Raw genomic sequence first — 15,006 nt, forward strand, 5'->3', positions numbered from 1 at the left:
GCAATATATTCAAAAGTGAAGGTGCACATAATTACAATTTACTACTTAGTTTAAAAGTGGATTTAGTAATTTCTCCAGGAGATGGCACTGTTGAGTTGGCTTTTTTCCTTTCAGGGCTGTAAGACAATAGACCATTCATCTTTGTGTCACCCAAACAAAGAAATATTCCTCTATAGCCCCTCTTCTTCCCCAGCTAATCACATGCTGCTGGAACTGACTGTCTTGTGATCTACTCCATAGTTGGCATAGATTAAAAAATAATCTGTATTTTAAAACATAATCTGACACATGGTAATTAACAGAAAAGAACAAATTGTACACCGGTTTTCATGGAGCTTTGTCATTTCAGCAGCTGAGAACTTGGAAGACTATTCCAGTGATTTCACCACCCTGCTCAGATGCCATTCAAAAATTATTTTTCACTTCTCAGGTCTTATCATGGTTGTTGGGAAAAAAAATGTAAATTTGTAAATCTTTTTGCTTGCAAATTAACATGAATAGGATTTTAATGTAAACATTGGGTTGGGTGCATTGCACCATTTTGCTCTACAGTGAATATTATATTCTCATTTGGGTTTACGTCCAGTTTATAGTTAAAAGTAGTTTTTAGTGGCTTTATCTGGGTGTAACATTTTGCAGACTTTGTATCTATTTGTACATTTTCTACTGAACAATTTCTGGCATTCTGAAGGGACGGAGCCAGTAAAGATTAAAAACTGGTTTTACCTGCGCTGCATGTTCTAAAAGTTAAGTGTGCAGTTTCTTCAGTACAGGAAACAGCATGGGGGTTTTATTGATTAAAGGCAGGGTGCTGATTTAGGGGGCATTATACACTGAAAACCAAACTTGTGCAATGCACTCACCGCAGGGTTACGGCACTTTGGTAAAGACAACATGCACCTATGAAATGATTGTCTAAAGTAAGCACTGGGTAATTCTCTTGCCCCGTTTACCTGCCCCTGATTCTAAGCTACTTTGTAACTCTGGGGGAACCAATGAGCAATTCTACCTTTGGCCTAACTCCCTGAAGAAGAAGAAAGTGAGTGAGACCATACATGGTGGAGGACTCTTCTTCAAGCTTGCATGAGTCACGGATGTCCTGATATCTATCTGCCTCCGTAGGACTAGCCCACACAATTCACATTTACCTCTTTTGGCAGCAAGAAGGCTGCTACATTAGACAATGAGTGCTCCAGTACGCGAGGGTTAAAAACCTGAAGCACCGGTTAATGACGAAGCCCCCTTTTTCCAGCTGAGCGAGCTCAGGGATTCCCTTAAGAGATTTTCCAGGCGCTGCCGCAATGAAAGGAATTTTAGGGGTGTCTGTGGGGAAGACGGGGGAATAACCTAGTCCCCAACCTGGGGTTCCAGAGTGGGGCCGGGCGCCAAGAGCGGGGGGCTACGCGGGAGGGGTGGGGGAAGCTCCTACGCTAACTCTGGAAGTCCGGCCCCTGAGACGCCGGGCGATGGGGGGGATGACCTCAGCCGTCTCTGCTACGTTCCAGCCAATCAGTCCCGCATCTTGGCATCCGAATCCAGGACCCCCGAAGCCGGAGGCGACGCGAGCCAATGAGGAGTGGGCCGGGGAAGAAGGACAGGCGGCCAGCCTATGGGGGCGGAGAGGCCCGGCTGCGCGTATCCAAGGAGCGCGGGGCTCCGACTCGGGGGTGTGGCGCGGCGCCGGCGGGGGTGGGCGGGCGCGCCGGGCGGCAGGTGTCGGCGGCGTCGGCATTCGGCGGCGATGGAGCGGCCCCGGGGAGCTGCGGACGGCCTCTCGCGCTGGCCCCACGGCCTCGGCCTCCACCTCCTCCTCCTCCTGCAGCTGCTGCCGCCGGCGACCCTCGGCCAGGACCGTCTGGACGCGCCGCCGCCGCCCGCTGCGCCGCTGTCGCGCTGGTCCGGCCCCGTCGGGGTGAGCTGGGGGCTGCGCGCTGCCGCGCCCGGGGGCCCGGTTCCCCGCGGCGGCCGTTGGCGCCGCAGCGCGCTCGACGAGGACGAGGACTGCGGCCGGGTCCGGGACTTCGTCGCCAAGCTGGCCAACAACACGCACCAGGTGAGCGGGCGCCGGGCCCGGGTGCCGCCCGGACTGCGAGGTGCCGCCCCCGGGCCCCGGTGGCCGCCTGCCCCGCCCGCGCAGCCCGCCCCTCTTTCTCTGTCCGCGCTCCTCGCGTCTCCGCCGGGGAGACCCGGGCCGCTCGCCTGGCCGCGGCCCCGAAACTGCGGCGGGCGGAGTCCGGCCCGGGAGCGGCCCGCGGGACGCCGCGGCCCGCGCGGCTGTGTTTCGTCACAGGGGAGGCAGCGTTCGACTTTCACGGCATTCTTTTTTTTTTTTTTTTTTTTTTTAAGTTGTCAAAATCTCTTGTGCGTCGCTGTTTTTGCGTCTGTGTAAATAATTAGGATCCAGTAGCTCTATAACCCACTAGGCAACTGGAGGAATAATTACCTCTTAAGTGCTTGGAGAAGTTGGGCTGCGCAGAAGCAAAGGTGTGCCCTCGCTGGGTCAGTACTTTCAGGGTGGGTAGGCGGGTGTTCAGAAATCCCACGGCAGTTCCTAGGTTACTGTGTGTATTTTAATAGGCAAAGGAACAAGCTTGGAAGTAGGATGACAGTATATATGTGATCTCTCTTACGCCTTCACGTTTGACCTTCTATCCTGGCTTTGGACTCTGACCAGGATGTCTTCATCCTGTTGTTAACAAGATTTCCAACAGTTAGGACGCACGTTGCAGATACTCTCCTTTGCGCTAGGTCCTAGTCAACAACTTTAGAAATTATAGCATTTCAGGCCCTGGGGACAAGCCCCTCAACCTTTGCACACTACTGGCCTGACAAAGCCCATTGTTAAGAAGGTCCTGGCTCCTTGCTGCAGTGCAACATGGGCATCTTCCTCTTGTTTTTCTAGAACTAACAGTTTAATTGTTGTTACCCATATTTGCACAATGTATTCTCAATTTAATATGTTCTTTGTTATAGCTCTTGCTCTTTCAAAGAGAGTTGCATGGGGGGACAGAGATGAGTGGCTAACTGCACTTGTCCATGTATAGCCACGTTCCCTGTCAGCCAGATCTCAGTCTCCCCCTGAACTATCATTCTCCCTCTGCCTGGACTATACTTGTTACCTGTGCAGAATTCTCAGATCTGCACTCCCCCCTCCCCCTAGGGCAACTGCAGTCAGGGCACAAGCAGTCAGGGGTAGCCGGGTAGCCCCACGTAAGGCATTCCAGGCAGGAGCTGTGGAAAGGTGGTGAAACTAGTGCTGACGGGTGGGACTGGTTGGATGCAGATTGGGTGGAGTGAGTACCGGGAAGACTTCCTGTTTGTGGAGGAAGAAATAATGTTGTAGACTTCCATCTCACAGTGGGGTGTTGAGAAAGGCCTTGCAGTACCGAAGCTGAACTTACAACAGGACCACTTCCTTCCTGGAGTCAGCTGGACACAGCATTCTTACTCCATATTTGATTCTTCTCTTGCTGGTTGACCTACCTAATTTAGGACCTGCTGCTCCTCCTGGATTTATTCCTGCAGAACCTTCCCTGATTGGCTTGACTTGATACGTCATTTGTAAACTATTGATTTTTAAAGCTAGAGGTTGAAAAAACTGGCTCAGGGGATTCTTTGGCCAAATGTACTCAAGAGCAGGTCTTGAAATCTGGTTCTTTGAGGTCCATATGAAAAGAAACTTCCCTCTGTTTCTCTCATTTTATTTAGCTACTGTTTCCAGTGTTTTAATTTGTTTTTTAGCTTTTTTTCTTAGTCTTTCAGTGACCTAATTTTAAATAGCTCTTTTTGTACTTGTTCATCGTCCATGATCTCTTCTTCAGAGATCCCATCCTATTTATAACATGTATATGTGGCCAGAGTGAAGCTGTTGTTAATATTCTTCACCTTAGACATGGTTGAGTAAAGCAGTTCTTAGAGGTCCACCTCCTTTTTTTTTTTTTTTTTAATTTTAATGTTTAATTGAGAGAGAGAGAGAGAGCGAGAAGCAGCACGAGTGGAGGAGGGGCAGAGAGAGGGAGACACAGAATCCGAAGCAGGCTCCAGGCTCTGAGCTGTCCGCACAGAGCCCTACGCAGGGCTCGAACTCACGAACCGTGAGATCATGACCTGAGCCACACTATAAATAGTGTGAGATAAAAGTGTCAGCAGGACAAAACAACTTTTTTTTATCAGGGATATTGTATACTTTTGTACAGCTGGGAAAGTGCCATTTAGAGTAGTTTTTCATAAGATGACAGGATTCACTTCCCAAGGAAAATCAGAAGTTCTTGGTTCTCTTCTTATTTGCTAAAATGTGCTGTTCGTGTTAGACCACATTAATCCATACAGTCAGTATATGAGAATGCCCTAAAAATGTTCAAGGTGTGCTGAATGATACCAGGAAAAGATAATTCAGACTGGACAATGAAAAGCCTCAGAAGGGTTTAGCAGATCTCCTGGACCTATGATTTGTTTGGCTTGTGAGAATATGTTGGTGTTTCATCTTCCTTAAAAAGCAAGGTAGTCCTAAACCATGATAGCACTTTTCTGTTCTGGCTTAGGAGACCTGTACCCTAATGACCTGAAACTCGGGCTCAATAAATACCCTTTTTGCCTCTAACCCAAAACTGTTTTCACACCACCCTTTTTACTGATTCTTTCCTTTAAGTGCTTGGAATGCTCATGACATGTATAACCTTTGTACATGAGAGAAATTGAGCAAGCATAGATTTTATTAATGTTGGTTGCTAAGTTGGATTGCTTCAAAACATTCCTCCTATAAGTAGCCCTTTGAGGTTAGGCATGAAAACTGTCTTAAAGAAACAGATGAAATGCCTTGGCCGGAGTTACGGCGGTTGCTGACATAATTTCCTTCGCATTCCTGGGTTCAGACCATTTGATAATTTCCTTAAAACTTTCAAAAGTTATGATTAAAAGCCAGAAAACTGCTGCTCCTTCTCTGTCCTCCCTCTGCTGCTGTCATTAACTACTTCTTTACACATAACTTCCCAACTTCTACCCCAACATCAAAGCATCTGGTTTCTTAAGTAAACAGGCCCTGTGGAGAGACTGTGTTGTGTGTATGTCAGCTCTGAGAAGAATGTGTGTGTGTGCTTGCTGGTGCTGGCAAGGCTGAGTCCAGGCTGACAGGACTGAATGTGCCTGTTGGAGGTTCAAGGAGCTGCCACTTCTAGCCTGTCGTGGATCTTTGTAACACCCGGAAATCTGAAGGTCAGTGCCTTTAGCTCCCCTGCAACTTTCTAAGTGCCTCACTTATTCCAACATTCAGCCTCTCTTCATACTACCTTCCCCGGCATTCCCAGCCACACCCTCAAGTTAATCTTCTCTTGAGTCCTGTTCCACCCGTTTGTTTGGGGGTCAAAGAATAGGAATTCTGCAGGATTTCCTTCTTGGTCCTGGTTGAGCAGAATGAGCAAAATCCTCATGGGATTCTACTCCCATGCAGTATACTAATCAGAACTTTAACCCCTAATGGCTGTTAACATGCCGTATGCATTGGGGATTTCAGTTACAAGTATCAGCAGATTCGATGAAGTATATTTATCTGGGGAAAGGTTAGTTAGTCCTCATCTGAAGGTTGGCTGGGGTGAGGGTAGACAGCTACCCAGGCAGGACAAGTGGCTGAGAGGGAATGCAGCGTGACAATTAGGTAAGTTCTCTGCTGACTCAAATATTTGGCTCTGTGCCTAGTGATTTTTAATTAGAAATCTGAGTCTCTTGTCTGTTTGTGGAAATAATTGGGAGAAGGCTCATGTTCTGGTCAATTTCTAATGGTTATTTTCTTTCGGTAATGATAATAATAATAGGCTCTCCATCCTGCTGTTTTGATCTGATCTTTCGTGTCAGGTTCACGGAGGCTATTAGCAGCTTCTTCTGCACTCTGCCGATTTCTAATCGGCTCCTGCCAGCAAGCATTGGATTCTCAGTGGGTGACTGCAGAGACTGTGCTCCCCAACTTTGTCCTACTTGGCCTGTTATCCTTGTGTGATCATCACATCAGGCCAATGCTTAACACTGAGTGGTAGTGGTCGGTAGGAGTAATGTCTGCTCCTCTCCCTCCCTTTCTGTGCACCCCGACCCCTCAAGTTCTGTCTCTACAGAAAGTGAACTGTGTTTTAAGACTGAAGAAATGACGTTCAAATGTTTTAGGTGATTAGAAGCTAATATTAGCGTACACAAAACTATCAAATTTAACATCTAATTTTAAAATACAGCTTTTTAAGGAAAAGGTGCTATGATAGTAGCTCCAAAAATATTTTGAAATAGATAGTGCATTTGTAAATTTCCAAAAAAAATTTTCAGTTGCCTTCTTATCCTTTTGTAACCAGTGTTTCTTTTGCATCTTTTACTCTTTTTTAAAAATTTGGTGAAAATTGATTGGGGCGCCTGGGTGGCTCAGTCGATTAGGCATCCAACTCTTGGTTTGGCTCAGGTCATGATCTCACAGTTTGTGGGTTTGAGCCCCGAGTTGGGCTCTGTTCTGGCAGTGCAGAGCCTGCTTGGGATTCTCTCTCTCCCTCTCTCTCTCTCTCTCTCTCTGCCCCTCCTCCACTTGCTCACTCTTGTTCTCTCTCTCTCTCTCAAAATAAATAAACATTTTTTAAAGTTTGGTGAAAATTTGTTCTTTCCCATTGTCTAGGTAGCCATGTCACTGATCTTTATGTAGATGGGTTTGAGGAGTAAAATGAGCCTTGAGGAACATGCTAGTCAATTTCAGTCAGTTTTAGACAGGTTTTGTATTGTTCTAATAGTGACTGCAATCAGAGCTGGGCTAGTAATATATATCTTTGAGCTAGCTGGGTTGAATGGATCTTCACGACAGACCCTTCAAATCTGTGGAGGTTTTTAAGTGAATGCTGGACATGTGGAGGGTTTTTTTTCTGTTGTTCTTTTTTTTTTTTTTTTTTTTTAAAGATTGAGGCTATTTTCCCTACTCTACTCTCAACCCTAGTCTCAGGAAACCACAGTAAAAACAGAGTCTTCCATTCAGAGCCTGTGGTGTTTTGCTGAGAAAGTTTTCTGTGACTGTAGTTTATTTTCTGTTTTGCATTTCGCTTTCTAGCCCTCAATTCCTCATCTACAACATGAGAAATTTTGGATTAGATTTAAAATGTCTAAAAAAATTCTGATTCATATGGAAGAGGAGGAGGCCAGAGGTTGTGATCACAAATGTTTATTGCTTGATTCCAAATTTAGAAGCAAATTGCGGCTGATCTGCTTCACAGTTGAACTTGAACATAGCCTGGGATTTCACATCTGGGGGTAATTTGTTACCACCTCCAGAGCTTACTTCACTGAAATACCAGTGTTGTTAAAGATAGCAGGAGTATTTTTTTTTCATATAATTATGAAAGACCTTTGACTTGTTTATTTTTTGGGTAGTACTTTATCATTCTTTGTTGCCTGAAGAATCTAATGCTAAGCAAATACTAACCAAAGCTTTTGGATAGTCCAAAAGCAAACCCAGTAAATGTATAATAGTAAATTTGTTTTTTCTCCTTCCCTACAGTACTTTGCCAAAACTGGGGCTTTTTTTTTTTTTTTTTTTTTTTGTCCTGACTGCTTGTGTTTGAAAACAGATGGCCAGGGGGCCTGGGTGGCTCAGTCAGTTAAGTGTCCTACTTTGGCTCAGGTCATGATCTCACGGTTTGTGAGGTCAAGCCCCATATCGGGCTGTCTGCTGTCAGCACAGAGCTCACTTCGTATCCTCTGTCCCCCTCTCTCTCTGCCCCTCCCCTGCTCTCTCCCTCTCTCTTTCACTTTCAAAAATAAATAAATTAATAAAAAGATTGTCAGCTTACCATTAGTATACTCAGCCCTGTGCTAGTTAGAAATGTATGTGTGATTAATTGACTTGATTTTTTTCATCAGAAGAAATGTATGTTTTTTTCCCTTCTAGGGCTTGAGTACTATCTCTCTCTTATTTGCTTTTGTTAAGAGTTTTGTTCTTCCTGTATTACCTAAGAAACTAAGTTCTAGTATTGTACTTAAGCCAATTTGTAAGTCTGTTCAACAGTAAGATCACCCTGAAGAATCAAGAGAATTGAACTGGGAAGAAAAATTTTGATGAACCTCATACTTCCCAGACAAGATAACTCAATCAGATGTCTGTCTGGTACATACTATTTGTCAAAGGGATTCAAATTACAGATATGTTGTATACAAAATTCAAGAGAGATCTCAATACCCAGATTTGAGACCTTGCTCTGCTGCTTTATAGCTATGTGATTCATGGACAGTCACTTAACTTCTATGACCTTTATAAGTTTTTAAACTAGATAAGCAGCTTTAGGATTATTTGGAGGGTCAAATATGAAGTTCTATCAAAATGTTTTGTTAAACGTATTATGTGGGTGTCATTCATTTAAGCACTTACTAAACTGTATAGTGGAGTTCAGGCCTGTGCATCATCACAGGTAAACATTAAAGATATCCTCATTGGTGCTACTTTAAGGGTTTAGGTGTTCAGAGATGGCTTGATGAGAGTTTGGAAGAATTTTTGAAGAAGGCTTGACCACTACAGTGCGGTTGTCTGGGAAGGCCTCCTAGATGAAGAGAGAAGCAAGGTATGGAGGTGATTATTAAGGAGATCTGTAAAGGCATGATGGAGGGAAATCCAAGATATGCTCAGGGAATGGTCAATGGAAAGATGAGGAGTATGTCTAAGCTTTCCAGAAGAACGTATAGAAAAGTCAAAAAAGGTAGCTCTTGGGCAGGGATGAGAAGAGGAAAGAGAGGGGATGTCTGGGCAGGGAATTTTGTGTTGGGACTTACATCTTTTAGTGCTAGAGAGGGAGCTAGAGGTGGAGAAACCAGAGGTGGAAATGGGGAGCCAAGAAGAGTTATCCTTTTTAGAAGTTGACCATTGCTGTGGTCTTGAAGAATGCATCCAACAGGAGAATGGAATAGAGGGCAGTACAGACCACCTTTTATACTTGAAGTGCTGAAGGTTCTAAGGAACACTCCTGGACTCCTGGACCTTATTGGAGGAGGATGTGAGCCAAGGCATGAGAAACCCAGGAGCTATAAGACGAAGCCGAGGAACAGATTTCTCTGTTCTGAACGTTTGTGAACAAGCATAAGGGTGAATTCTTGCTGATAATGTGCTAAACAGTTTGAATCATAGATTGTTAGGCTGATTAGCTGGTCATATCTCTTTTACTGATGAGGCTAAATTACTTGCATGTGGGCCAAGAACTGAGAGTAGAACACAGATGTCCCAACGTGGTGCTACATTTGGAAGTGTTTCATAGAGACGTTTTAAATCAATGCGTTTGCTTTAGGGATAAGGCAAGGTTATAGACCCCTGATGTAAGTCATATAGTTATGAATTCTTCTCTGCTCCTTAAGGTCATTGTACCCTCAGCAGAACTCAATTAGCCTTTTTATTTTTTATTTTATATTTATTTTTGAGGACAGAGACAATGTGAGTGGGAGAGGGGCAGAGAGAGAGGCAGAGAGAGAATCCCAAGCCAGCTCCGCGCTTACAGCACAGAGCCCAACATAGGTCTTGAACTCACGAAACTGTGAGACAATGACCTGAGCCAAAACCAAGAGTTGGATACTTGACTAACTGAGCCACCCAGGCACCTGTCAGCCTTGTTAAACCTCAGTTTCCCATCATATAAAATGGAGCATTATCAGAGGCTTTGAAGAGAAAATGTTTTGAACACCTTGAAGTACCATATATGTGTTATTTATGTCATTTCTTAATAAGCCTGTTGATCTGTTCTTGAGACCACAGGCCCGAATGTCAACCAAATGATCCTGATAAATACCAACTCCAGGGGAACACGTGCATAAGCGGAGATACATGAGATGAGGTGGTTTTATCACTTGGCAGGGTTGGGTGACAGGCTTGGGCGGGGGTGGCAAGAAGGAAAGTGAGTCAAGATTGGCAGAAATATGAGAAGCGTATGTGTTCTTTTTATAACCTTCATGATTACATCAAAATTTTAACTTGTTAATATGATCGACAGTTTTTTGAGGCAGTGGTTAGGAGGGAACATGATCTCAGGTCAGACCTGGCTGGATTCAAACATCAATGGTGATCATGGGCAGATTAATCTTGGTGAACCTTAGTCCTTTCGTCTATAAAATGGGTAGACTACTCTCTGTGTCTTAGGGTCATTGTGAAGAGAAAATGAGACATGGGATATAGTGTGTATTCATCCTTTATCATATCTTATAATGATTATTTCCACACAGCTTCTGATGCATCCCAGTTAGATGCTCAAATATTTGTGTATGCACTTAACTTTTTTTTTTTTTTCATAGCTGTAATATTCCTAAGAGAGTTATTATGGCTACTCACAGGAACCAAATCTGGATTAAGAAATATGTACCACCTATGTCCTTGGATTTGGGATTTTAAGAAAAAGGGTATAAGGTGAAAGAGAGATTATTTGACCAAAGTGTCGTTTCTGAAGTTATGGGAGATGAAAGGGGGGAAATCATAATCCCACCATCATCAGCCACCAGCTCATTGGGTTCTATTAATTTCAAGTATATGTAGCTATTTACTTATAGTTTTAAGGAATTCACAATTAGAACAAATAAGACTACTTACCATTTCATAGCTACTTTTCTTTCATTAAGCTTTAGTTTATTAGAGTTAGCGTCTGTGGTTTCTAGTTGACAGCCCTGAAATGGCACCTTACCTGTTTCACCCTCATTTGGTAACTGAGCAGCCACTGTTAGCTTTGCACTGTGCCATCTTCTGTGGACTTTTAAGAAATATTAACAAGATGTGATCCGTACTTCTCAGGAACTTTGCTGGGAAGCAGAGCAGACCAGAATGTCAATGGAATTATTTTTTATTATGTGCATATCTCTTTAGGCTAACATTTCACCACTTCCTGACCTCTGTTAACCCTCTGTTCCACTTAGTGCGACCTTTTCACCAGTCCCTTGAGCTCATCATGTGCTAGGCTGCTTCTCCATCTTTGTGCGCATGGCTTTTCTTCCCATCTGAATGCCCTTCTAGCTCTAGGTGCTTTCTTCTGTTCTTTCCTACCACATTTAACTATGCCATGTGATCTAGCACTTAACTGTAGTATTCTGTCTTGTATTCACTCTCATTTATTAAATTTCTTATTCCCCAGATTATAAACTTCTTAAAGGTAGGAGCGATGCTTGCACGATTCTTTCACCACGTTTGCCTCATACAGTGCTGGGGGAGACTGCAGTGTGTGGTCTGGAGTAAGGAGTTTGAATCTTTGCTCTGCAACTTACAAACTCTGTGACTCTGGACAAATGACTTAACCTCTTTGAACCTACTGCTTCATCTATAAAGTAGTAGTGTGTTATATATCATAGGCGCTCAGTTAAACTTCAGTGCCATTACTGTTTTTCTGTACTTAACAGTCGCTAATTGCCCACCTTCCAAAACTTAGGCATTGGTCCTGGGACGTGATGGTGAAACACAGCAGACAAGATCCCTCCTTTTATGAACCAGCAGGACAAAAATGAAAATTAAACAAATACTAATTATAAGTACAGTAACTACCCACAAGAACAAAAGTAACTACAGGAGAATAACTGACAGAGGGCCTTTTAGTCTGGGGGCATTAAGAAGGACTTACTGAGAAATTATTTAAATTGATACTTGAAAATGAATAGAATTTTATCAGGAGGAGTATCCCAGGCAGAGAGAACTATATGTTCAAAGGCTTCAGGCTGGAAAGAGCTTGGTATGCCCTACGATCTGGAAGAAGGCCCGTGTGGTTGTAGCAGAGGCTGTGAGGGTTTAGCCCCCACCTGTATTGGGGAGTGGCTGGCAGCTGGGACCCATCCCTTATCACTGTCTTTTCTTTGAAGTGGGACTAGGATGTAAAAAGTAAATGCTAACTGTTTTGAAACTTAGCTCATTTATTGGGCATAATCAGAATTGAATTATCTCATGAAAGTGAATTTTTCAAAAACTAAGCCTATCCTTTTAAATGCTAGAGATTTTTTGTTTTTGTTTAATGGAAACTCTTCTAAAATATTTCTCTGCCTTCTTAGTCAACAGTATGACCCTGGATCATTTAGGAAGAGATTAAATTATGCTATCCCACCACTCACATTATTTTATTTTGTTATTTTATTTATTTTTTTAAAGCATTAGAGTTACTTTTATTTGTACCCCCCACAATACAAGTTCTCCATGTACTAAGGATTATCAGTAAATGTCCCTTCAGTGGTTGACCACAGAAGGCTGAAGTTCTTTATAATATAGTACAAGTCATTTTTTATTCTCTCTCGCACATTCAATGTAGAATCTATCAGCAAATACTGTATTTTCTGATTCCAGACACACTTTAAATCCATCTACTTCTCTCCATTTCCATTGGCTAGCACTCCATTTCAAGCCACTGTAATCTTTCACACAGATTCATGCAATTGTCTCCTCATTTGTATCCTCTTTTTCATTCTTGGTTCTCTAGTCTATTTGCTTTTTTTTTTTTTTTAATTTTATTTTTTTAAATTTACATCCAAGTTAGTTAGCATATAGTGCAACAATGATTTCAGTAGATTCTTTAATGCCCCTTACCCATTTAGCCCATCCCCCCTCCCAAAACCCCTCCAGTAAGTTTGTTCTCCATATTTAAGAGTCTCTTATGTTTTGTCCCCCTCCCTGTTTTTATATTATTTTTGCTTCCCTTCCCTTATGTTCACCTGTTTTGTCTCTTAAAGTCCTCACATGAGTGAAATCATATGATATTTGTCTTTCTCTGACTAATTTCACGTAGCATAATACCCTCCAGTTCCATCCACGTAGTTGCAAATGGCAAGATTTCATTCTTTTTGATTGCTGAGTAATATTCCATTATATATATACCACATCTTCTTTATCCATTCATCCATCCATGGACATTTGGGCTCTTTCCATACTTTGACTATTGTTGATAGTGCTGCTATCAACATGGGGGTGCATGTGTCCCTTCGAAACAGCACACCTGTATCCCTTAGATAAATGCCTAGTAGTGTAATTGCTGGGTCGTAGGGTAGTTCTGTTTTTAGTTGCTTTTTTTTTATTTTTAAAAAATGTTTATTTATTTTTGAGAGAGAGACAAAGACAGAGACAGAGCACGACCTGGAGAGGGCAGAGAGAAAGGGAGACACGGAATTCGAAGCAGGCTCCAGGATCCGAGCTGTCAGCACAGAGCCCAATGCGGGGCTCAAACCTACGGACTGGGAGATCATGACCAGAGCTGAAGTCAGATGCTCAACCAACTGAGCCACCCAAGCGCCCCTGTTTTTAGTTTTTTGAGGAACCTCCATACTGTTTCCCAGAGTGGCTGCGCCAGCTTGCATTCCCATATTTTGTTTTTTTTTTTTTAATGTTTATTTATTTATTTATTTTGAGAGAGAGTGCACGAACAGGGGAGGGGCAGAGACAGAGAATCTCAAGCAGGCTCCACACCATCAGCACAGAGCCGATGCAGGGCTTGAACCCACGAACCTGGAAATCATGACCTGAGCCGAAATCAAGTCAGACGCCTGACTGAGCCGCCCAGGTGCCCCACCACTCACATTATTTTATTAAAATTTTTTTAATGTTTATTTATTTTTGAGAGAGAGAGAGAGACAGAGTGCAAGCAGGGGAGGGGCAGAGAGAGGGAGACACAGAAACCAAAGCAGGCTCCAGGCTCTGAGATGTCAGCACAGACCCCGATGCGGGGCTCGAACTCACGGTCGGCGAGATCATGACCTGAGCTGAAGTTGGTCGCTTAACCAACTGAGCCACCCAGGCACCCCTCACATTATTTTAATATGGTGTGGTATTCATGCCCTCAAGAGCTGTTGAGAATGTGGAGCTGTTTTCTCCCCTTTTGTACGGCCTGTTGTCTGTTCGTTGAAGTTTACTTTTTTTCCTACAGAAGTGATAGACCCCTTGCAATATCCTTTTCCTCTTTGCTGCTGATTCTGTCTTGAGATACACTATCCCCCAAATTTTATTTGCTTCTTCTGTAAACTAAGAAAATGGATTCCTAATGTTAGACCATTCTAGCAAGTTTAGCAAATTGACTTAGAGTGATGGTCTGCAGGTTTATCTTAGAGGTCAAATGCATAGATTTCTACTGCACAGACCCTGGCACCAGAAGTCTCCCTTGCTTCCTTCCAGTGAGCATTCGGCTCTTTGGGGCTTCTGTGTAACGCAGGTTGCTGTTGCCCACCCCCAGCCCCCCTTTGCAACACTAGAGTGTTATGGAGCAGGCAGCTGAATTTGTTTGTTTGTTTATTTGTTTAAACAGAGCAGTGGAAAAGCAAACTGAGCGGTTAAATTATTGATGAGTCATAGAATCTTAAAGAACTAGAAATGTCACTCCAGCCCCCTTGCCTTGGTGGTGAAGTTAGGTTGTGTCGCTCACGCTCCACACAGCTTTCAGCAGAGCTGGAAATAAAATTCAGGTTGAATATTATCCCATTGCTCTCCTGTGTATCATCCCGCCTTGCAGAAGACTCTGAATAATTGAGTAGGTATGAAAACTTGTGTAATATTTGGTGTTTAGGTGTTTCATTTCTAAGAATAGTCTCCATGAGAACTGGAACATTTGTGATCTTATTTTTAGCTCATGTTTTATGATCCTTGCAGCGCCTTATTTAACAGAACTGAATTCTGTTAAGATTTTCTCCCTGCCTGCGAGAGCATCACCTAAGTTGTGTTCCAGACCTCTTTTGGACATCACTGTGTCCTTTCTGTCCCTGTGTTCCCTAGTTGGGGTTTGGAAGCCTGAATCTTAAATTCCCAGCTTTTATGGAATCACCAGGGCCTTGCCTTTTTATGTTATTTCATTTGATTCTTATTATTCCAGTGAGTGAAGGAGCATAATTCAGTTTTACTCTGGAGGAAATGGATGCCCAAGAGAGAAAATAATTTGTGCCTGTTTTTCCAACCAGCTAATAACTGGACTGGGCTTTCGCACCCACTTCTGTGGTTTTATTTTCACTATTACAGGCTGCCGTCTATAGATTAAAGGTCTAGCATGTTTCGCCTTCATTTTTAGACTTCTGTAGGAA

At 43.3% G+C, this 15,006-nt stretch overlaps 1 protein-coding gene across 2 annotated transcripts in view; it reads left to right on the top strand.

The window, feature by feature from the left end:
• Nucleotides 1–1,693: 1,693 nt before the first annotated feature.
• SORT1 (sortilin 1) overlaps nt 1,694–15,006 on the top strand; it is a 66,973-nt gene continuing 53,660 nt past the window's right edge. For both annotated transcript variants that reach the window (XM_019457736.2, XM_019457737.2), the window contains exon 1: nt 1,694–2,053. In XM_019457736.2, the coding sequence (XP_019313281.2) occupies nt 1,742–2,053 (312 nt within the window). In that variant the 5' untranslated portion in view covers nt 1,694–1,741. The remainder of the gene's footprint in view (nt 2,054–15,006) is intronic.

Source organism: Panthera pardus, unplaced genomic scaffold, assembly GCF_024362965.1.
Source record: "Panthera pardus isolate Hobbes unplaced genomic scaffold, ASM2436296v1 HiC_scaffold_11, whole genome shotgun sequence".
NCBI classification, from domain to species: domain Eukaryota; kingdom Metazoa; phylum Chordata; class Mammalia; order Carnivora; family Felidae; genus Panthera; species Panthera pardus.